The sequence below is a fragment of the Diaphorina citri genome, unplaced genomic scaffold (assembly GCF_000475195.1).
Source record: "Diaphorina citri unplaced genomic scaffold, Diaci psyllid genome assembly version 1.1 scaffold1763, whole genome shotgun sequence".
Taxonomy (NCBI): domain Eukaryota; kingdom Metazoa; phylum Arthropoda; class Insecta; order Hemiptera; family Psyllidae; genus Diaphorina; species Diaphorina citri.
This window is the reverse complement of record NW_007379189.1, coordinates 13,704-36,955: the sequence shown is the minus strand read 5'-3', so window position 1 is coordinate 36,955 and position 23,252 is coordinate 13,704. Positions and strand designations below refer to the sequence as shown.

General features: G+C 40.5%; 1 protein-coding gene across 3 annotated transcripts; it reads right to left on the bottom strand.

Annotated features, from left to right (window-relative positions):
- Positions 1-510: 510 nt before the first annotated feature.
- On the bottom strand, positions 511-22,960 carry LOC103517136 (inactive dipeptidyl peptidase 10-like). 3 transcript variants are annotated; one of them, XM_017447340.2, is made up of 15 exons: positions 22,807-22,960; positions 9,551-9,856; positions 8,760-8,834; positions 7,783-8,050; positions 7,315-7,502; positions 6,682-6,788; positions 5,830-5,962; positions 5,419-5,515; positions 4,808-4,937; positions 4,180-4,361; positions 3,409-3,670; positions 2,984-3,169; positions 2,035-2,204; positions 1,398-1,603; positions 511-871 (listed from the first exon to the last, which is right to left on the bottom strand). In XM_017447340.2, the coding sequence occupies exons 1-15, from the start codon at positions 22,894-22,896 to the stop codon at positions 752-754; spliced, it is 2,520 nt and encodes an 839-aa protein (XP_017302829.1). In that variant the 5' UTR covers positions 22,897-22,960; the 3' UTR covers positions 511-751. The 3 variants fall into 3 exon arrangements, with proteins under 3 accessions (XP_017302829.1, XP_026685145.1, XP_026685146.1); XM_026829344.1 differs by having other exon boundaries at positions 4,808-4,947; positions 5,429-5,515; positions 22,807-22,958; XM_026829345.1 differs by lacking the exon at positions 22,807-22,960 and adding an exon at positions 12,284-12,629 and having other exon boundaries at positions 4,808-4,947; positions 5,429-5,515.
- Between the last annotated feature and the right edge of the window lie 292 nt (positions 22,961-23,252).

The following is a 23,252-nucleotide window of genomic DNA, read 5'->3' as shown; positions in this document are numbered from 1 at the left end:
ATGGATTCATCTTCCTCTTCTAAGTTAAGGCACTTTATTAAATAATCTTCCACTGAGGAATAGACGTGACTGAGAACTCCGGATAACTCGTGTCCTTCGTTGGCGTAAGTCTGAAATCATGGAAAATGGGATTAAGAACTAAGAAGTACTCTCAAGAGATGACTGCTATCATGAGTTCTTCTGACATTTCATACAGAGTAGTTAAAAGCTTTGATGTCTCAAATAACTTAAATTAGATTACTTACGGGAGTGCTGTCTCATAGTCTCATATTTGTCAAATTTCAACGCTTTTCAAGTATCTGCGCGAGTGTATTTAGCCTAAATCGTTGGCAAATGGGGGTTGAAACCGAGTAATTAAAAACCTTACCATACCAAAACCAAATGGAACTACAACCAGGGTTGAGCCTTGGCCTTCTATCCTCCACTCAACTGTGTCGCTTACTGCATTCCTCCATCCTCTCACTCTTATTCTTTGCAGATCAAATTAAAGTAATCCAAAACATGTTTTTGTGTTAATTGAAAATTTATTAATAACAGTGAATGAGCTTCATTCCTTACAACTTTATTATCGAAATACATTCATTAGAATAAATTTATATTTGAAAGCAAACGGGTATTTGAGTAGAGTACAAAATAATAAACGTTACAAAAAAAGTCAACTAATAAATATTTTGTAAAGGCATCCAAAATAATAAAATTAAAAGAACAAGGCTTCCTATTTTTTATTTTCTGACAAAAAGCGTAGGCAGTCCTAAGGGTTGATGGATTCATCTTCCTCTTCTAAGTTAAGGCACTTTATTAAATAATCTTCCACTGAGGAATAGACGTGACTGAGAACTCCGGATAACTCGTGTCCTTCGTTGGCGTAAGTCTGAAATCATGGAAAATGGGATTAAGAACTAAGAAGTACTCTCAAGAGATGACTGCTATCATGAGTTCTTCTGACATTTCATACAGAGTAGTTAAAAGCTTTGATGTCTCAAATAACTTAGATTACTTACGGGAGTGCTGTCTCATAGTCTCATATTTGTCAAATTTCAACGTTTTTCAAGTATCTGCGCGAGTGTATTTAGCTTAAATCGTTGGCAAATGGGCGTTGAAACCGAGTAATTAAAAACCTTACCATACCAAAACCAAATGGCACTACAGCCAGGGTTGAGCCTTGGCCTCCTATCCTCTACTCAACTGTGTCGCTTACTGCATCCCTCCATCCTCTCACTCTTATTCTTTGCAGATTTTTCCTGACATCATCCATCCATTTATCTCAATCTTGGCCATTAAATACCGTAGTCACACATGGCCTTGTCGCTTAGAGTGTACTCGTAAATAAATAAATACCGTTGCAGTTAAAAGTGACGCGACGTAAAACCCCTAACATCACAAGATAATAATCTCACCTGATATCGGAACATGATTCTCTTCTCGGCCAACGTTTGAGCCATGGACACGATATGAATGTAAGGCACACTAATGTCGGCCAGGCCATGGATCATGAATAGGGACTGGCCGGGAATGTGATCGGCCTTCTGGGAGGCCCCGGCCTCGACGTAACCCTTCTGATTGTCGGATGGAAACCCAAGCACCCTCTCCGTGAATGCGGCATCTGTGAAAACCGAATGTGAATGTGTGAGAATTCAACCATCATGTTTATTGCCTAAGAAGGCAGCAGGCACAGGTTTTTAGCAATTCCCCATCAACTGTAAAGGTGTGGACCACATAGTCGACCGGCCATCGATCGACGTCGACTGAACCGTCCTCACTGCCTCGATAACATAGATTCATCTCTTCGATCGACGACCGTCGACCATGTTTGAACACACCTTAATATTCAGTAGTTCATTTACTCATCAGTCATCATCTGATGCTTAATATCTAGTACTGTACCTAGCTCAGTGACTTATCTCTAAAGACGGCAATTAAAGCTTCAAGATCTACACCTGTCAGTCATGACGGGCAAGGAGAATCACTTCACGAGTACCCAGATTTCATAATTACTGATAATGATTAGAAGTCGAATGATGTAAAAAATCTTACTATAAAAGTTCCAGTCTGTAATGGGCGCCACACTAACGCCACAATTGAAACTGAACGATCCCTGATGAGGTTGAGAGCCGAGCAGTCTGGTTGTGACGTAGCCCCCATAACCCCAGCCCCAAATACTGATATGGTTCCGGTCCAGATATTTGTATTGGTCCAGAAGTCGCCTGAAAAATGGGGTGAAATTTTAAACTGAACTTGAGTGTCTATATCAGGGTGTCCACTAACCTTACCTTTGGGAGCCGCAATCCTATAAAGCCGATTCGTGGCGAGCCATTCCGCAGACGACATTTTCCAAATTTTGGTCTACAATCTTCAGAATTCAGTCTTTATGACCACCCCTGGTCTATAGGTTTCTGCGGCAAAATTGGGTGCTCATACAAGCATGTTTTCACAAGTAATTTGAATCTCAGTCAATTTTGCCGCTCGGCACGCAGGTCTGTACCTATAAAGCCGATTCGTGGCGAGCCATTCCGCAGACGACATTTTCCAAATTTTGGTCTACAATCTTCAGAATTCAGTCTTTATGAACTTGAGTGTCTATATCAGGGTGTCCACTAACCTTACCTTTGGGAGCCGCAATCCTATAAAGCCGATTCGTGGCGAGCCATTCCGCAGGCGACATATTCAAAATTTTGGTCTACAATCTTCAGAATTCAGTCTCATGGAAAATCTGATATTCAGGAAAAAAATTCAACAAGTATGAACCATCGATAGAGAGCCACGTTATGACCACCCCTGGTCTATAGGTTTCTGGGGCAAAATTGGGTGCTCATACAAGCATGTTTTCACAAGTAATTTGAATCTCAGTCAATTTTGCTGCTCGGCATGCAGGTCTGTGCGCAACTTGTGCGTTGAACCTTCAACACCTTTGTCAAGAGTTCTTGTTGGTCATCTTGTTGTTTACCAATCTACCTTCAAACTTAACCTACACGCTTTGCTGTACCTGATAGTTTCCATTTGATCTTGCACTTCAGTTCCTCCTATTCTCCGATAGAGAGCAGTAGTGGGGTTACTTTTAGCCCCTCTAACGTCAATCTTGACGTAGATAAAGTCATGTTTGCTGGACATGTAGGTGCCCCAGTCTATGCTGAACTTGTCCGACACCAACTGGCTGCCGGGCCGTCCATTGCTGAAAAGAAAAATAAAATAGTTCTAATTTATATTGCTCTAATTCTAATGGCACTAATGTGTGAGGTGGTCCTTGTTTGCTGGACATGTAGGTGCCCCAGTCTATGCTGAACTTGTCCGACACCAACTGGCTGCCGGGCCGTCCATTGCTGAAAGGAAAAATGAAATAGTTCTAATTTATATTGCTCTAATTCTAATGGCACTAATGTGTGAGGTGGTCTTAATTAGGTATCTACTCACACGTGAATGAGTACTGGGAAGGCCGCATCTCTCAACTCTTCCCTCCACGAAGGCGGCAGGGTGAACTGGACATGGGCCTTGTACCCTTGGGAATGCATCACCTCCAGACTTCGCTTCTTGGGAAGAGCCACCTTGGAAAGCTTGTCCGCGTAACTGGTGGACGTGTTGAATAGAAGACGCACAGTCTGATGGTCAGAGGTTCGATGCAGAAACGCCAGAGGTAGCTTGGGGCCATCGCAGGATAGGACATATAGAGTGTGACCTAGTGAAGGGATCAAAGATGTTTATAGTGAGACTAGAATTCGAGATGGTCCTGCATCCTGTAAGGCATCTGTGGATTGCTCTACTAAATACTTATATGTATGCATGTTGTTGTTAACGTCATTGACAACTTTCAGTCACTCATCTTCCAGGTCTGTACCTGGAAGTGGCTGCTCCCACAGGGTTGTCCATAATGATCTGGCGTCTAGTTGGGTGGAGTGTAAAACCACAGCATATTAATCCTAGTTTTACTTGAACACTGAATGATGAATTGATCATGACACCCGTGGGGATATGCAATTTCGGTATTTCGTTTAAAACTTTAGGCCAGCCACTCACTAGCTGGAAGACCTTACAGGTACGGCTGAAAAGGTCCGTCTGTCAGGTCTACCTGATAATCATACACTATCAGGTAGACTTGATCAGATATACCTGTCTTCAGGTCTACCTGATGGTGAGTGGCTGGCCTTAGGTTAGAGTTTTTAAGAGTATGACCAAAGCATGACTCACCTTGCTCCGAGATCTTGTTCATGTACACATTGAAGTAAGAACAGTTGAGGTAGGGCTCGGAGTGGCGGAGATCACAGGTGATACATTTGGGATTATGGCGTAGCGTGTCATCGGCCGAGGGATCTTTGATGACATACAGATGCTGCTGACCCGGCCCTGATTCGTGAGTTGCCAAGTAATACCTGTAAATTGGGGAAAAAGTAAAGCAGCTGTAAATCTAAAGGCTAGCACCTTTTCACTGAAGATACCAAGTGTATTGATACCTATCTATTTTGCATTTGACAGAATATTCGCAGTCAAATCCACCGCCTGATTGTGAAGGTCAGTTGTCTGTATTTTTGTCTCAAGGGTGGTCATTCGTCCAATGGTCTGACCCTTGATGTCCACTATTTTCGAATAATTCTTCTCCTTTAAAAGTTCTTCCCCTTTAAATGTGATTCCATCATCTCAGGAGCCCAACAATGAAAACGAGAACGTGAAGAAACGAAAGCTAGATGAGAAGGAAGAGCCCGTCGAGAGTTCAAACGCTAAGAAGCCCCTCAAAGCCGCTAACAAACTGAAAGCGTTCTCATTTAACAAGTAGGGAGGTATGTCCACAGATGTGCGAACGGAAAGAGAAGAGCCTTACACCAAATGGTTGATCGTGTCCCAGGCCAATATCTTGATGACATGATAAGGACCATGACTGATCACAGCTATCCTCTGCTGTAGAAGTGTGACGTGCTTAATGTGGGTGTAGATGGTGGGGCCTTCCTGAACGGGAGACAGTCACACTGCGCCAGTTCTGACTGTCTCCCGAGTACCCGAGATCCTACGAACATTACCGAGAGAAAACTTTGGGATCAAAACTCTGGCTGTTCATAGCAGAATAAACGGTTAAACCATCTGGTGAGAAGACGGGATGAGGTTGAACGTCTAGCCACATGTTGTCCATGGCTCTCTCCGCGTGAGTCTAAGGGAAATGAGATCCAGAATTAGTAATTTCGTGTTATGACGAATGTAGTCACATTTCAATGGATTCCTAGTTACCAGCATTACAACCCGATTTCTGCTCTAATATGTATTGTTTAGGTAGTAACTGTGATATGTTTCTAAATCTACTGAACACCCTCTGGACTATTATGCTCAAAGTTTTCAATCAGGTGTCAACTTTATTATAGGCCTCTAAGAGCCACCTCAGTATCCGTAACGTCACGTAAGTTAAGCAACGTTCTAAGTGAGAACGAATGATTCTGAGTCCGGGAGACAGGAGCATGTAGCTCTGACCGTCTGGTGAGAAGACGGGATGAGGTTGAACGTCTAGCCACATGTTGTCCATGGCTCTCTCGGCGTGAGTCTAAGGGAAATGAGATGCAGAATTAGTAATTTCGTGTTATGACGAATGTAGTCAGATTTCAATGGGTTCCCAGTTACCAGCATTACAACCCGATTTCTGCTCTAATACGTATTGTTTAGGTAGTAACTGTGATATGTTTCTAAATCTACTGATCACCCTCTGGACTATTATGCTCAAAGTTTTCAATCAGGTGTCAACTTTATTATAGGCCTCTAAGAGTCACCTCAGTATCCGTAACGTCACGTAAGTTAAGCAACGTTCTAAGTGAGAACGAATGATTCTGAGTGCTCGTTAATGGTTATTGGTATACTGACCTCATTACAAATCCACTGACTGGAAGCCTGGCAGTTGCTGACTATGCTCATGTTCTGAGCTCGGGTCATCCAGATGGCGGAGATTTGATTGTTCTCGTGCGTCAACCAATGAGCAGAAGTCAGGTAATAATCCCTGAAATTAAGAGAAGACAGAAGAGGTTTATTGGTTAGGTTTATATTAGACATCCTATGTATTGACTTGGTTCTTCAATTAAGTAGGTATCCAGAGAAGTCAGGTAATAATCCCTGAAATTAAGAGAAGACAGAAGAGGTTTATTGGTTAGGTTTATATTAGACATCCTATGTATTGACTTGATTCTTCAATTAAGTAGGTATCCAAAAACATATAACGCTAAGCAATAATGATAATTAATAGAGGACATGAGAATTCTGTTTGGAGAATTTTGCTGATGAGTATGATCTGTTTGGGGAAATTTTGCTGATGGTCAAATATGTTTTTGTCTCCCTACGGCTCCCTCAAATACTTTTGAATATACAGACTTGCTCAGCTTCCTCTTTTAAGTTTGAGTAACTCAGATAACTCGCTCTAGAAATAATAAAAAGCGGGTGAAAACATCCCTCCCCCTTTTATTTCTAATTTGAATCTCGACTTCTCTGAACCAGTCAGATATCCTCGCTCTAGAAATAATAAGAAGCGGGTGAAAACATCCCTCCCCCTTTTATTTCTAATTTGAATCTCGACTTCTCTGAAAATAGATAAGTTGTTTCGGTGAATACTCCAATCCATTGACTTGCCACAGTTAGGATGCAAATCCTATCCTGGGGAGATATAAGGAGATATACAGGATGAGTTAGTATTTAGAATTAGGGATTGGATTACTGTTGACTTACTGATCACGAAGCACCACAGGTGGTTGAATTTCCACATGAGGCAGATGGAGATGTTCTTCTTTAATTGACACAATCCAGAGTGACACCTTTGGCAGGGCTGTACCTGGCTAACACAGAAAGCAAACGTGTTCAAGTAAGTTGACCTCTTGGTACACGTGACGTGTAAAGAATACAGGCTAAACTTCTGGGAAATCAATGTTATCAATGTCCTGTTGCTTCTTCCTAGCCTTTTCCTACTTAAATAAGGTCGGCGTTTCTTGTCACTCCCTTCCAGGCAGCCCTATTGTGTCACCAATGTAGTTCCTCGATTGATTAATTAATTAATACACTTTGCGAAACTCTCATAACTTCGTCTTCATGACCTTACACGGATTCGAACTACCAACCTCCGGAGCCGAAGTCCCCCGGGCTATCAACCGAGCTACTAAGGTGTGTTTGGAAAGTCCAGCCACTCACTATCAGGTATACCTGGCGAGCACACACACTATCAGGTAGACCTGATAGGTACGGCTGAAAAGGTCCATCTGTTAGGTCTACCTGATACCTGATGAGCACACACACTATCAAGTGTACCTGTCGTCAGGTCTACCTGATAGTGAGTGGCTGGCCAAAGAAAGCAATCGAAGTACTCACTGTTGGATATCGGATGGATTTGGCGGACGGGAATGATTGCGAAGTGCTTGCTGATGCCATGATACTGGGTTCGAACCAGGGGTAGGTGAAGGAGCGACAGTCAGTGTCGTTGAATGAGGCAAACAGGATATACGAGCCATCTGGTGATGGCCACAGGGCAATGTTTGCCTCGGGCTGGAAAATTTCCTCTGAAAATTGAAAATTAAAACATTAAAACAATCCATTCTGCATAATTGGATGTCCAGAATCAATATCTTTGCTCCTTCCTTAGCCTATTTGTTTATATTCTTGATTTCATTTCAATCGCATACTTCTTGGAAGCTTAAGGTGTGTCCACACATAGTCGACCGGCCGTTGGTGTCGATCGATTTGGACCGTCACGTCCACACTGCCTTGACAACATAGATTTTCCTGGTCGATCGACGACCGGTCGACTATGTTTGGACAAACCTATACTCCAGTTCTTACCTTGATACAACCAATCCGGCACACCGTTGTAGTAGATATCCGGCTGCCCCGTGTTGGTTATCCGATTGTCTACACCACTTAGCGGCGAGTATCTCACGTAGATATCATTGTTAGCTATCAGTATAAGGACGCTCGTGTTAGCTGCCCAGGTGGCGTAGTCAAGACGCGTCTGCTGGATCTTGCTACTGTCGCTGAGAGTGATGGGAAGATGATGGTCGTTATTGACATCGTACACCGTGTACAGAGCCGACTGGGTGTACCGATATACCTGTGGGAAGAGATGCCTTAGTATTAGGCCAGTCACTATCAGGTCGACCTGATAGTGTGTGCTCGTCAGGTATCAGGTCGACCTGATAGATGGACCTTTTCAGCCGTACCTGTCAGGTCTACCTGATAGTGTGCGTGCTCATCAGGTGTCAGGCATACCTGATCAGGGTCTACCTTATACTGAGTAGCTGGCCTTAGTTGGTGTTAGGGTGATAGTTGTACTAATAATGGATACCTTCTCTTTTCCCCCAAGTTGGTATGCTTATGTTTGAATATGAAAATCTCGAAAGGACATGTTGAAGTGGTAGAACAAGCCGCTAGGTGACGTCAAATAAGATCTCGTTATTGCTAGCAAATTATCTTCTAAAAGTATCTAGAAAATCCCTCTTTATCGATACCTTGTCTCTAGCACGTTCTATACTAATGCAATTTTGTCACACAGTGTAATATTGTTATGTATCCTACACGTGAAATCCTACTTGTTATGCCGATGCAAATTTAATAAACTGTCTCAGTAAGGGAATAAGACAGGACATGTTAGATAATCTTGTTATTGTCCAACACGGGTATACATAATAGCTTCATGTTATTGAAAGGTAATGTCAACAACATTGCTTTGCTTTCCCCCTCAGCTCTCTCCCGTCTACCGTTGTCTTTGAGGAAGTAAAACTTGTCATTGCAATACAGCTTGACGCTTTCTCGTCACTTACCTGCTTACTATTATGTTTGAGCAAAATATATTTCAGATCAGTTGAGCATTTGTAGTCTTCTACGTTGAGCTGTCTCTGAAAGGAGGAACCAAAAGGAGTTCATTCAAATCAGTTTTATATGTTAGTTTAGTAGGTTTTCAATCTCGAACCAGAAGGTGGTGGTCCTAAATGGAAATTGATTTGTTTTGAATTTAGACCTACAATGGCTTTTCTCTACAGTAATTTTTCAATGGTGCTGCTGAGATTGGAACACCAATACCTCAAGTTCCCAAACCAATGCCCGAGTGAACGGCAATAACTATGGGCCCTATGGGGACTTAACTCTTGCGGACAGTAAAATTTACGTTCAAATTATTTCCTCATGCCCTTTTTTTCATAATAAAGTGCAAAGGCCACAATCATGTAATGAGAAGGAAATTCTTACCATTCACTTCCTTATCGCATGTTAGATGGCTATCAACCGCGCCACAATTTGAAACCCGCAATGCCTGCAAGGGTCCCGTTAAATTATCCGCTTTATAAAAACGCTGGGAATACATTTTACGAGGCAAAAAACTATAAATTCAAACTTTTTCTTTCAGAATGTGTAAATTTCATGAGCGAACCCCTGGGGAATGAAAGGACAGTGTAGTACTCACTTAGGGAAAACCTGCCTCTTAAGCCGAGTCGTCAAGAGCATTAACTCTCGACTTGGTTGGTGTTAGAATTTCTGACCGAATTTTTCCGTTTCGCCCATTACTTAGTGCGATAAATTCTTAAAACTATTCTCCAAGAACTCCGTATTTACTTACCAAAGTATGATTGGTGACAAGCACCGAGAGAGAATCGTTGGAGCTGTCCAGGACGTACAGATTGCCATCGTCTCCCTGGAACACCAGCTGGGTCGAAGTCACCCAAGATGGCGTCAGTTTATGCGGCACTAACTCTCCCTGCAGGAATTGATCCAGGTTCATCCGAGTCCCGCTGAGGTAAAGGAGCTCGTCCACATAGCCAATCAGATTGATGGCAGTGACGATCCCGGAGATGACAATGCCGATCACCAGAAGCGCTAAGATCACACTGCGCCAGTTCTGACTGTCTCCCGAGTACCCGAGATCCTACGAACATTACCGAGAGAAAACTTTGGGATCAAAACTCTGGCTCTTCATAGCAGAATAAACGGTTAAATATAGCTGCCGAACCGTACATATTCTCGAGATCCGGCCCGCGGGTCATCATTATTTATGGAAGCTGTCTGCAAAAGTTGAGCGACCTGTGGCTAAAGGTAAAGACGTGAGAAGCGCTACTTTCTTTTGAGCTTTTTCCGTGTGTAGTCCTAAATAGTGGAACTTTAGTCCGGAATAACGGCCGAACCGTGCTTTCTGGAAACAGCACTCAAGGATATTTTTGATCTACCTACATTATCGAATCTCTATGCCAAGTTTGAGCGACTTTGGCTGAAATCTAAAGGCCTGAGCATTGCGAACTCTTCTTGAGCTTTTTCAAAGATTTGACGTTAAATAGCGGCCAAACCGTACATTTCTCGAGGTCCGGCCCTCGGACACTTTTGATCATCATAAATTATGGAAGCTGTCTGCAAAAATTGAGCGACCTGTGGCCAAAGGTAAAGACGTGAGAAGCGCTAGTTCCTTTTGAGCTTTTTCCCTGTATAGCCCTAAATAACGGAACTTTGGTTCGGAATAACCGCCGAACCGTGCCTTCTGGAAACAAGGCCCAAGTCGAATCTCTATGCCAAGTTTGAGCGACTTTGGCTGAAATCTAAAGGCCTGAGCATTGCGAACTCTTCTTGAGCTTTTTCAAAGATTTAGCGTTAAATAGCGGCCAAACCGTACATTTCTCGAGGTCCGGCCCTCGGACACTTTTGATCATCATAATGGAAACTGTCTGCAAAAATTGAGCGACCTGTGGCCAAAGGTAAAGACGTGAGAAGCGCTAGTTCCTTTTGAGCTTTTTCCCTCTATAGCCCTAAATAACGGAACTTTGGTTCGGAATAACCACCGAACCGTGCCTTCTGGAAACAAGGCCCAACGATATTTTTGATCTACATAATTTAACAAATCTGTGTGCCAAGTTCGAGCGTCTTTGGCTGAAATTGATCATCATAATTTATGGAAGCTGTCTGCAAAATTTGAGCGACTTGTGGGATATTTTTGATCTACATAATTTAACAAATCTGTGTGCCAAGTTCGAGCGTCTTTGGCTGAAATTGATCATCATAATTTATGGAAGCTCTCTGCAAAATTTGAGCGACTTGTGGCTAAAGATAAAGTCGTGTGAAAGGCTGGTTCCTTTTGAGCTTTTTCCCTATTTAGCCCTACTATTGTAAACACTAGCCATCACTTCATACAAGTATGTACATGTGTACATATATGAACTGGGATATTAATTATTGAACCATACCACTAGGTCAAATAAAATTGTTGGAAAGTTACTTCATACAAGTATGTACATGTGTACATATATGAACTGGGATATTAATTATTGAACCACACCACTAGGTCAAATAAAATTGTTGGAACTTGGAAAGTTGGCATGTACGAGTAGGTCAGGAAATACTGTGTTCAAAGTTTCGAGTGTTATAGGCATTTAAAAAATTATCTTGGAAAAAAATCAGTATAACTATTTTGCTAAAAAGCTTGCAGCAACCATGGTAATATTTTCTGGCACAAATCCCAGTCTATTTGCTTTGTCTCAAGTTTTTCCACAATGATTTATCTCCTCATACATTATGAGTTTTGGAAATCTAATGCCCTCCATTTCTTTATGAGGCTGTTTGTCTGCCTCTGGAGGAGCGACTTCATACAAGTATGTACATGTGTACATATATGAACTGGGATATTAATTATTGAACCACACCACTAGGTCAAATAAAATTGTTGGAAAGTAGGCATGTAGGTCAGGAAATACTGTGTTCAAAGTTTCGAGTGTTATAGGCATTTAAAAAATTATCTTGGAAAAAAATCAGTATAACTATTTTGCTAAAAAGCTTGCAGCAACCATGGTAATATTTTCTGGCACAAATCCCAGTCTATTTGCTTTGTCTCAAGTTTTTCCACAATGATTTATCTCCTCATACATTATGAGTTTTGGAAATCTAATGCCCTCCATTTCTTTATGAGGCTGTTTGTCTGCCTCTGGAGGAGCGTGGGGTTATAGAAACGAGGTTACTTATAAATTATGTTATCCAAGGGGAGTGCGGGGTGTTGGTCTCTCTATTCCTTATAAGTGATTTACTGAAGCCAATTACGACAAAAATTACTACAAAGGTACAGGTGCAGGCTTCCTAAAAATAACTTCAAGATGGTGTAATAAAGATGTCCCTAAAAATATCCCAACACGCATGGTAATAAATCTGATAGATTTGTAAATCTTAGTTAATTAATTAATTAAACTCACAATATCTATCCCGTCTTAGTTAAATTTGTATTTTCAGAATAAATTTACTAGATAGATAAATCTATCTTCGTTAAATTCAGAAAGTCTATCGAAAGAATAGAATCTATCAGTTGAACATAGAAACTCACCACATCTTTACATTCCTTCACATAACTTCCTCCACTAGCTCCACTCTGTCTCGCTAACATTACAATGAGATGGGCAAAAATCAGTCAAGTATTTACGATAAAATGTTTACCAAAATTATGGCACTGTAGGTTATTGAATTGTTCAAAATCTGTTGGGTCCTACCCAAAATTATTCTGCTAAGACACGTTAATTTAAAAGAGGCAAGTTTTTCACAATCACGTCAAATTTTTAAGTATTTAAAGTATTTCAAAGAATCAAAAAATCTTTCGAACCACATGATTATCATGATCACCAAAAATAACTAGGTAGGTACCTGATATATTTCAAAGGTATTATTCAAAAGTGAATATTGAACAGGTTGTCCAAATTGATATGTTTCACGTCAAATTTTTAAGTATTCAAAGTATTTCAAAGAATCAAAAAATCTTTCGAACCACATGATTATCATGATCACCAAAAATAACTGGGTAGGTACCTGATATATTTCAAAGGTATTATTCAAAAGTGAATATTGAACAGGTTGTCCAAATTGAGATGTTTATCAACAAGTGAAAACTTAAGGAGGCGACACTAATATTTATTTATATGAGGATTTAACAATTTATTTATATTTATTAAAATCAAATATTTTCTATTACACGATTTCTAGGGTAGCTACGGTTGAGACGCGATGAAGTACCTTCAGGTCACTGCCGAGGCTACAAAATTGGAAATTGTTATTATCATTTTGGAGCGAAGAATATTATTATAAATTTTTTTCAAGGATTAGATAAACATTTTCTCAACTCTGTTGACATTCTCCCACACACAAAATATACGCGTTCTGTCTCCACAGCTTGGCGGCCCATCTTGTCAAGTGACTTTATAAGACTGCGAAAAACAACTCTATAACCATTCTGGCCCGTTCTTTGTGTGTAACTAATGTATATTTATGTGAAACTCAAGCTCATTATTATTCCATTGCTTATTTCCTTACAAGCACAAAGCTCTTTCAACATTAGGGCTTATTAAAATCAAATATTTTCTATTACACGATTTCTAGGGTAGCTACGGTTGAGACGCGATGAAGTACCTTCAGGTCACTGCCGAGGCTACAAAATTGGAAATTGTTATTATCATTTTGGAGCGAAGAATATTATTATAAATTTTTTTCAAGGATTAGATAAACATTTTCTCAACTCTGTTGACATTCTCCCACACACAAAATATACGCGTTCTGTCTCCACAGCTTGGCGGCCCATCTTGTCAAGTGACTTTATAAGACTGCGAAAAACAACTCTATAACCATTCTGGCCCGTTCTTTGTGTGTAACTAATGTATATTTATGTGAAACTCAAGCTCATTATTATTCCATTGCTTATTTCCTTACAAGCACAAAGCTCTTTCAACATTAGGGCTTGGAAGTTTTCTCTTTTCCCTGGAAACCATGCTTTGTGAAGGGGAAGCAAGGGGATTTTTAAGTTGTAAAACTTTGACTTTAACGCGAACTTATTTGAGGTTTCCATATTAGAATAGTCGCGTGCAACAGTGCAATATACGTACAGAACTTTACGGAACAAGTCGAAATTTACACTTTTAAACTATAAATTTAAATACCGGGTAGCACAATAAAAATTGGTCCTTTTGTATGTTTCTCAGTTTTTCATAGCAACGTACGCAAATTTTGCAAGATGCATTTTACTAGACTTGTGTGACACCCTAAATGATATTTTTGACAAATTTTGTTACCTCAGTTTGTTCCACAGTTATTGAAAGAACTTGAAGTGTCCAACTCACCCGTGTACATTCCTATCATGAATAACTAACTAATAATTAGGTATAACTAGGTACCTAATCTAGGTTTTAAATACTGAGATAATTATCCTATCATTCCAAGCTAATATTCTTATTATCTTCTTTGGCTTGGATATCGGGAATTCCGGAACTTAGTTGCCGTCTGACACGCTTTCAGTATTCTGAATTGCTCTTACAGCTGCTTATGTGTATATGTTGTAAAGCGGTGCAATATTTTAAGCTGTTGAAGGACTATTCACACTGCGCCAGTTCTGACTGTCTCCCGAGTACCCGAGATCCTACGAACATTACCGAGAGAAAACTTTGGGATCAAAACTCTGGCTCTTCATAGCAGAATAAACGGTTAAATATAGCTGCCGAACCGTACATATTCTCGAGATCCGGCCCGCGGGTCATCATTATTTATGGAAGCTGTCTGCAAAAGTTGAGCGACCTGTAGCTAAAGTTAAAGACGTGAGAAGCGCTACTTTCTTTTGATCTTTTTCCCTGTGTAGCCCTAAATAGTGGAACTTTGACCGTCTGGTGAGAAGACGGGATGAGGTTGAACGTCTAGCCACATGTTGTCCATGGCTCTCTCCGCGTGAGTCTAAGGGAAATGAGATGCAGAATTAGTAATTTCGTGTTATGACGAATGTAGTCACATTTCAATGGATTCCCAGTTCCTCGCATTACAACCCGATTTCTGTTCTAATATGTATTGTTTAGGTAGTAACTGTGATATGTTTCTAAATCTACTGATCACCCTCAGGACTATTCAATCAGGTGTTTGACATGATTTATTGTATTGCAGAAAGCTGTTGAATAGAAGTTACGCTGGGAGATTATCTGAGGACAGTGAGTACTCACTTAGAGAAAACCTGCCTCTTAAGCCGAGTCGTCAAGAGCATTAACTCTCGACTTGGTTGGTGTTAGAATTTCTGACCGAATTTTTCCGTTTCGCCCATTACTGAACACTGAATGATGAATTGATCATGACACCCGTGGGGATATGCAATTTCGGTATTTCGTTTAAAACTTTAGGCCAGCCACTCACTATCTGGAAGACCTGACAGGTACGGCTGAAAAGGTCCGTCTGTCAGGTCTACCTGATAAGCACACACTATCAGGTAGACTTGATCAGATATACCTGTCTTCAGGTCTACCTGATGGTGAGTGGCTGGCCTTGGATTAGAGTTTTTAAGACTATGACCAAAGCATGACTCACCTTGCTCCGAGATCTTGTTCATGTACACATTGAAGTAAGAACAGTTGAGGTAGGGCTCGGAGTGGCGGAGATCACAGGTGATACATTTGGGATTATGGCGTAGCGTGTCATCGGCCGAGGGATCTTTGATGACATACAAATGCTGCTGACCCGGCCCTGATTCATGAGTTGCCAAGTAATAGCTGTAAATTGGGGAAAAAGTAAAGTAGCTGTAAATCTAAAGGCTGGCACCTTTTCATTGAAGACTTTTTCGCTCTATGACCTGTATACTCTACGAACTTGGTAGACTCCGTAGAGAGTGGTCTCGCAAGACCCAGTCTAGCAAAAAAAGTCTACAGTGTACTGACACCTTAAAAGCTCCTCAATGTAAGGACCACACAGAATATACTCGTATTGTGATCGCGGTAGTCTCTACAATCAACTGATACCAAGTGTATTGATACCTATCTATTTTGCATTTGACAGAATATTCGCAGTCAAATCCACCGCCTGATTGTGAAGGTCAGCTGTCTGTATTTTTGTCTCAAGGGTGGTCATTCGTCCAATGGTCTGACCCTTAATGTCCACTATGAGTTTTCGGAATAATTCTTCCCCTTTAAAAGTCCTCTGTATGGAAGCTGTCTGCAAAAGTTGAGCGACCTGTAGCTAAAGTTAAAGACGTGAGAAGCGCTACTTTCTTTTGATCTTTTTCCCTGTGTAGCCCTAAATAGTGGAACTTTGGTCCGGAATAACGGCCGAACCGTGCTTTCTGGAAACAGCACTCAAGGATATTTTTGATCTACCTACATTATCGAATCTCTATGCCAAGTTTGAGCGACTTTGGCTGAAATCTAAAGGCCTGAGCATTGCGAACTCTTCTTGAGCTTTTTCAAAGATTTGACGTTAAATAGCGGCCAAACCGTACATTTCTCGAGGTCCGGCCCTCGGACACTTTTGATCATCATAATGGAAACTGTCTGCAAAAATTGAGCGACCTGTGGCCAAAGGTAAAGACGTGAGAAGCGCTAGTTCCTTTTGAGCTTTTTCCCTGTATAGCCCTAAATAACGGAACTTTGGTTCGGAATAACCGCCGAACCGTGCCTTCTGGAAACAAGGCCCAAGGATATTTTTGATCTACATAATTTAACAAATCTGTGTGCCAAGTTCGAGCGTCTTTGGCTGAAATTGATCATCATAATTTATGGAAGCTCTCTGCAAAATTTGAGCGACTTGTGGCTAAAGATAAAGTCGTGTGAAAGGCTGGTTCCTTTTGAGCTTTTTCCCTATTTAGCCCTACTATTGTAAACACTAGCCATCACTTCATACAAGTATGTACATGTGTACATATATGAACTGGGATATTAATTATTGAACCATACCACTAGGTCAAATAAAATTGTTGGAAAGTTGGCATGTAGGTCAGGAAATACTGTGTTCAAAGTTTCGAGTGTTATAGGCATTTAAAAAATTATCTTGGAAAAAAATCAGTATAACTATTTTGCTAAAAAGCTTGCAGCAACCATGGTAATATTTTCTGGCACAAATCCCAGTCTATTTGCTTTGTCTCAAGTTTTTCCACAATGATTTATCTCCTCATACATTATGAGTTTTGGAAATCTAATGCCCTCCATTTCTTTATGAGGCTGTTTGTCTGCCTCTGGAGGAGCGTGGGGTTATAGAAACGAGGTTACTTATAAATTATGTTATCCAAGGGGAGTGCGGGGTGTTGGTCTCTCTATTCCTTATCAATATTAATTGGTTGTCAGTTTGGATGACCCAATTAAGAGTTTTCAGCCTTGAAAAAAAATCTATTACTTGAATTTGAGAAAATCTGCTCGGTAGCCAAATAACCTTTAGACAAAATAAATTAGGTATGTATCTTAAATTTGACATGATGACATGGATAGGTAATACCTGACAAAATTCAAAACCTAATCATCAAAATGGTATGATAAATAAATAATTCACCTCAACAAGTGATTTACTCAAGCCAATGATGACAAAAATTACTACAAAGGTACAGGTGCAGGCTTCCTAAAAATGACTTCAAGATGGTGTACGAAAGATGTCCCTAAAAATATCCCAACACGCATGGTAATGAATCTGATAGATTTGTAAATCCTCAGTTGAATTTATCCATCATATTATCTCAGTTAAATAGTCTCTGAAGATCTATCCCATTCTTGTTAAACTCAGAATGTCTATCCCGTCTTAGTTAAACTTGTATTTTCAGAATAAATTTACTAGATAGATTTAATACACTTTGCGAAACTCTCATAACTTCGTCTTCATGACCTTACACGGATTCGAACTACCAACCTCCGGAGCCGAAGTCCCCCGGACTATCAACCGAGCTACTAAGGTTTGTTTGGAAAGTCCAGCCACTCACTATCAGGTATACCTGGCGAGCACACACTATCAGGTAGACCTGATAGGTACGGCTGAAAAGGTTTACATTCCTTCACATAACTTCCTCCACTAGCTCCACTCTGTCTCGCTAACATTACAATGAGATGGGCAAAAATCAGTCAAGTATTTACAATAAAATGTTTACCAAAATTATGGCACTGTAGGTTATTGAATTGTTCAAAATTTACATTCCTTCACATAACTTCCTCCACTAGCTCCACTCTGTCTCGCTAACATTACAATGAGATGGGCAAAAATCAGTCAAGTATTTACGATAAAATGTTTACCAAAATTATGGCACTGTAGGTTATTGAATTGTTCAAAATCCCTCTGAAAATTGAAAATTAAAACATTAAAACAATCCATTCTGCATAATTGGATGTCCAGAATCAATATCTTTGCTCCTTCCTTAGCCCATTTGTTTATATTCTTGATTTCATTTCAATCGCATACATCTTGGAAGCTTAAGGTGTGTCCACACACAGTCGACCGGCCGTTGGCGTCGATCGATGTGGACCGTCACGTCCACACTGCCTTGACAACGTAAATTTTCCTCGTCGATCCAGTTCTTACCTTGATACAACCAATCCGGCACACCGTTGTAGTAGATATCCGGCTGCCCCGTGTTGGTTATCCGATAGTCTACACCACTTAGCGGCGAGTATCTCACGTAGATATCATTGTTAGCTATCAGTATAAGGACGCTCGTGTTAGCTGCCCAGGTGGCGTAGTCAAGACGCGTCTGCTGGATCTTGCTACTGTCGCTGAGAGTGATGGGAAGATGATGGTCGTTATTGACATCGTACACCGTGTACAGAGCCGACTGGGTGTACCGATATACCTGTGGGAAGAGATGCCTTAGTATTAGGCCAGTCACTATCAGGTCGACCTGATAGTGTGTGCTCGTCAGGTATCAGGTCGACCTGATAGATGGACCTTTTCAGCCGTACCTGTCAGGTCTACCTGATAGTGTGCGTGCTCATCAGGTGTCAGGCATACCTGATCAGGGTCTACCTTATACTGAGTAGCTGGCCTTAGTTGTTCAAGTAAGTTGACCTCTTGGTACACGTGACGTGTAAAGAATACAGGCTAAACTTCTGGGAAATCAATGTTATCAATGTCCTGTTGCATATTGTATTGAATCTTCTTCCTAGCCTTTTCCTACTTAAATAAGGTCGGCGTTTCTTGTCACTCCCTTCCAGGCAGCCCTATTGTGTTACCAATGTAGTTCCTCGATTGATTAATATGGAGGAGCGTGGGGTTATAGAAACGAGGTTACTTATAAATTATGTTATCCAAGGGGAGTGCGGGGTGTTGGTCTCTCTATTCCTTATAAGTGATTTACTGAAGCCAATTACGACAAAAATTACTACAAAGGTACAGGTGCAGGCTTCCTAAAAATAACTTCAAGATGGTGTAATAAAGATGTCCCTAAAAATATCCCAACACGCATGGTAATAAATCTGATAGATTTGTAAATCTTAGTTAATTAATTAATTAAACTCACAATATCTATCCCGTCTTAGTTAAATTTGTATTTTCAGAATAAATTTACTAGATAGATAAATCTATCTTCGTTAAATTCAGAAAGTCTATCGAAAGAATAGAATCTATCAGTTGAACATAGAAACTCACCACATCTTTACATTCCTTCACATAACTTCCTCCACTAGCTCCACTCTGTCTCGCTAACATTACAATGAGATGGGCAAAAATCAGTCAAGTATTTACGATAAAATGTTTACCAAAATTATGGCACTGTAGGTTATTGAATTGTTCAAAATCTGTTGGGTCCTACCCAAAATTATTCTGCTAAGACACGTTAATTTAAAAGAGGCAAGTTTTTCACAATCACGTCAAATTTTTAAGTATTGATAGTCTACACCACTTAGCGGCGAGTATCTCACGTAGATATCATTGTTAGCTATCAGTATAAGGACGCTCGTGTTAGCTGCCCAGGTGGCGTAGTCAAGACGCGTCTGCTGGATCTTGCTACTGTCGCTGAGAGTGATGGGAAGATGATGGTCGTTATTGACATCGTACACCGTGTACAGAGCCGACTGGGTGTACCGATATACCTGTGGGAAGAGATGCCTTAGTATTAGGCCAGTCACTATCAGGTTGACCTGACGACAGGTACACCTGATCAGGTCTACCTGATAGTGTGTGCTCGTCAGGTATCAGGTCGACCTGATAGATGGACCTTTTCAGCCGTACCTGTCAGGTCTACCTGATAGTGTGCGTGCTCATCAGGTGTCAGGCATACCTGATCAGGGTCTACCTTATACTGAGTAGCTGGCCTTAGTTGGTGTTAGGGTGATAGTTGTACTAATAATGGATACCTTCTCTTTTCCCCCAAGTTGGTATGCTTATGTTTGAATATGAAAATCTCGAAAGGACATGTTGAAGTGGTAGAACAAGCCGCTAGGTGACGTCAAATAAGATCTCGTTGTTGCTAGCAAATTATCTTCTAAAAATATCTAGAAAATCCCTCTTTATCGACACCTTGTCTCTAGCACGTTCTATACTAATGCAATTTTGCCACACAGTGTAATATTGTTATGTATCCTACACGTGAAATCCTACTTGTTATGCCGATGCAAATTTAATAAACTGTCTCAGTAAGGGAATAAGACAGGACATGTTAGATAATCTTGTTATAATTTTGTTACCTCAGTTTGTTCCACAGTTATTGAAAGAACTTGAAGTGTCCAACTCACCCGTGTACATTCCTATCATGAATAACTAATAATTAGGTATAACTAGTTACCTAATCTAGGTATTAAATACTGAGATAATTATCCTATCATTCCAAGCTAATATTCTTATTATCTTCTTTGGCTTGGATATCCGGAATTCCGGAACTTAGTTGCCGTCTGACACGCTTTCAGTATTCTGAATTGCTCTTACAGCTGCATATGTGTATATGTTGTAAAGCGGTGAAATATTTTAAGCTGTTGAAGGACTAGATACGTAGATACCCCATAAAATAGTCCTTCTGACTATAGTCTAACTAGAAACCAGAGTATTGACTTTCTTTTTGTATCAAATAATATCAATTTTGTGACGAGCATGGAGCACGTGAAATCCATTTTCTTTCTCTCTCTCTCTCTCTCTCTCTCTCTCTCTCTCTCTCTCTCTCTCTTTCTTTTTCTCTCATCTTGTTATTGTCCAACACGGGTATACATAATAGCTTCATGTTATTGAAAGGTAATGTCAACAACATTGCTTTGCTTTCCCCCTCAGCTCTCTCCCGTCTACCGTTGTCTTTGAGGAAGTACAACTTGTCATTGCAATACAGCTTGACGCTTTCTCGTCACTTACCTGCTTACTATTATGTTTGAGCAAAATATATTTCAGATCAGTTGAGCATTTGTAATCTTCTACGTTGAGCTGTCTCTGAAAGGAGGAACCAAAAGGAGTTCATTCAAATCAGTTTTATATGTTAGTTTAGTAGGTTTTCAATCTCGAACCAGAAGGTGGTGGTCCTAAATGGAAATTGATTTGTTTTGAATTTAGACCTACAATGGCTTTTCTCTACACTAATTTTTCAATGGTGCTGCTGAGATTCGAACAACAATACCTCAAGTTCCAAATCCAATGCCTGAGTGAACGGCAATAACTATGGGGACTTAACTCTTGCGGACAATAAAATTTACGTTCAAATTATTTGGCCTTAGTTGGTGTTAGGGTGATAGTTGTACTAATAATGGATACCTTCTCTTTTCCCCCAAGTTGGTATGCTTATGTTTGAATATGAATATCTCGAAAGGACATGTTGAAGTGGTAGAACAAGCCGCTAGGTGACGTCAAATAAGATCTCGTTATTGCTAGCAAATTATCTTCTAAAAGTATCTAGAAAATCCCTCTTTATCGATACCTTGTCTCTAGCACGTTCTATACTAATGCAATTTTGTCACACAGTGTTCTCTCTCTCTCTCTCTCTCTCTCTCTCTCTCTCTCTCTCTCTCTCTCTCTCTCTTTCTTTCTTTCTCTCTCTCTCTCATCCGCTGAAAGTTTTTCTGAATAAAATCCTAGTCAAACATGAATACAATCAAATTGTTTGCATACGCTCATTTTTAGAACTTTCTAAAAACCTGGAAGAGAGTTCTATGTAGGTTTTCAATCTCGAACCAGAAGGTGGTGGTCCTAAATGGAAATTGATTTGTTTTGAATTTAGACCTACAATGGCTTTTCTCTACAGTAATTTTTCAATGGTGCTGCTGAGATTGGAACACCAATACCTCAAGTTCCCAAACCAATGCCCGAGTGAACGGCAATAACTATGGGCCCTATGGGGACTTAACTCTTGCGGACAGTAAAATTTACGTTCAAATTATTTCGAGTTCTATGTATTTACTTTTCTCTGTTTTCCTCTTCTCCCATCTCATGGAGGTTCGTTATTGAAATGCCTCGTTCTACTAAAATATTATTTGCTCGTATGTCGTAATATGTCACATTACGTTATATCCAGTGGTTATAGATTCAGATAGTTTTGTTAGTCTGAAAGCCTAGGGATCTCACCTCCTGTTCCTCCTTAGATTTTGGCTTACCTCCTGTTCTTCCTTAGATTTTGGCTTACCCCCTGTTCCTCCTCAGATTTTGGCTTACCTCCTGTTCCTCCTTAGATTTTGGCTTACCTCCTGTTCTTCCTTGGATTTTGGCTTACCTCCTGTTCCTCCTCAGATTTTGGCTTACCTCCTGTTCCTCCTCAGATTTTGGCTTACCTCCTGTTCCTCCTTAGATTTTGGCTTACCTCCTGTTCCTCCTTAGATTTTGGCTTACCTCCTGTTCCTCCTTAGATTTTGGCTTAGCTCCTGTTCTTCCTTAGATTTTGGCTTAGCTCCTGTTCTTCCTTAGATTTTGGCTTGGCTCCTGTTCTTCCTTAAATTTTGGCTTACCTCTCGTTCTACCTTAGATTTTGGCTTAGCTCCTGTTCTTCCTTAGATTTTGGCTTACCTCCTGTTCCTCCTTAGATTTTGGCTTACCTCTTGTTCTTCCTTAGATTTTGGCTTAGCTCCTGTTCTTCCTTAGATTTTGGCTTAGCTCCTGTTCTTCCTTAGATTTTGGCTTACCTCCTGTTCCTCCTTTATAGATTTTGGCTTACCTCTTGTTCTTCCTTAGATTCTGGCTTACCTCCTGTTCTTCCTTAGATTTTGGATCGGCAACTTGGACAATATCTTCTGGCGGTAATCTCCATGAATTTCGCTCGATAGCAACCTGCATCACTCTGAAATCAAAATACAAAATTTAATTATTCAAATAAATTCCTTACTTATACTGATAAGTCCTTTTACTCCAGCAGTAGGCTACTACCATGATTGCGGTCACAAACTTTTTCTTTCAGAATGTGTAAATTTCATGAGCGAACCCCTGGGGAATGAACGTGTTCCTTTGACTCCTCAGAGACACACTTGTGAGGGGTACGAGTTACAAGATTACGAGTTACAAGATTCTGTTGTGTAAGTATTTGTTTTAACGTATGTACTGACATGATTTATTGTATTGCAGAAAGCTGTTGAATAGAAGTTACGCTGGGAGATTATCTGAGGACAGTGTAGTACTCACTTAGGGAAAACCTG

What these genes read in the sequence shown, in the direction of transcription:
- LOC103517136 (XM_017447340.2), bottom strand. Translation starts at nt 22,896, where the DNA reads ATGCAGGTTGCTATCGAGCGAAATTCATGGAGATTACCGCCAGAAGAT. An exon ending in TTGTCACCAATCATACTTTG is followed by an intron (nt 8,835 to 9,550) that starts GTAAGTAAATAC and finishes TCCTCCTTTCAG; the next exon opens with AGACAGCTCAACGTAGAAGA. An exon ending in CCTGTGGTGCTTCGTGATCA is followed by an intron (nt 5,963 to 6,681) that starts GTAAGTCAACAG and finishes TCTTAATTTCAG; the next exon opens with GGATTATTACCTGACTTCTG.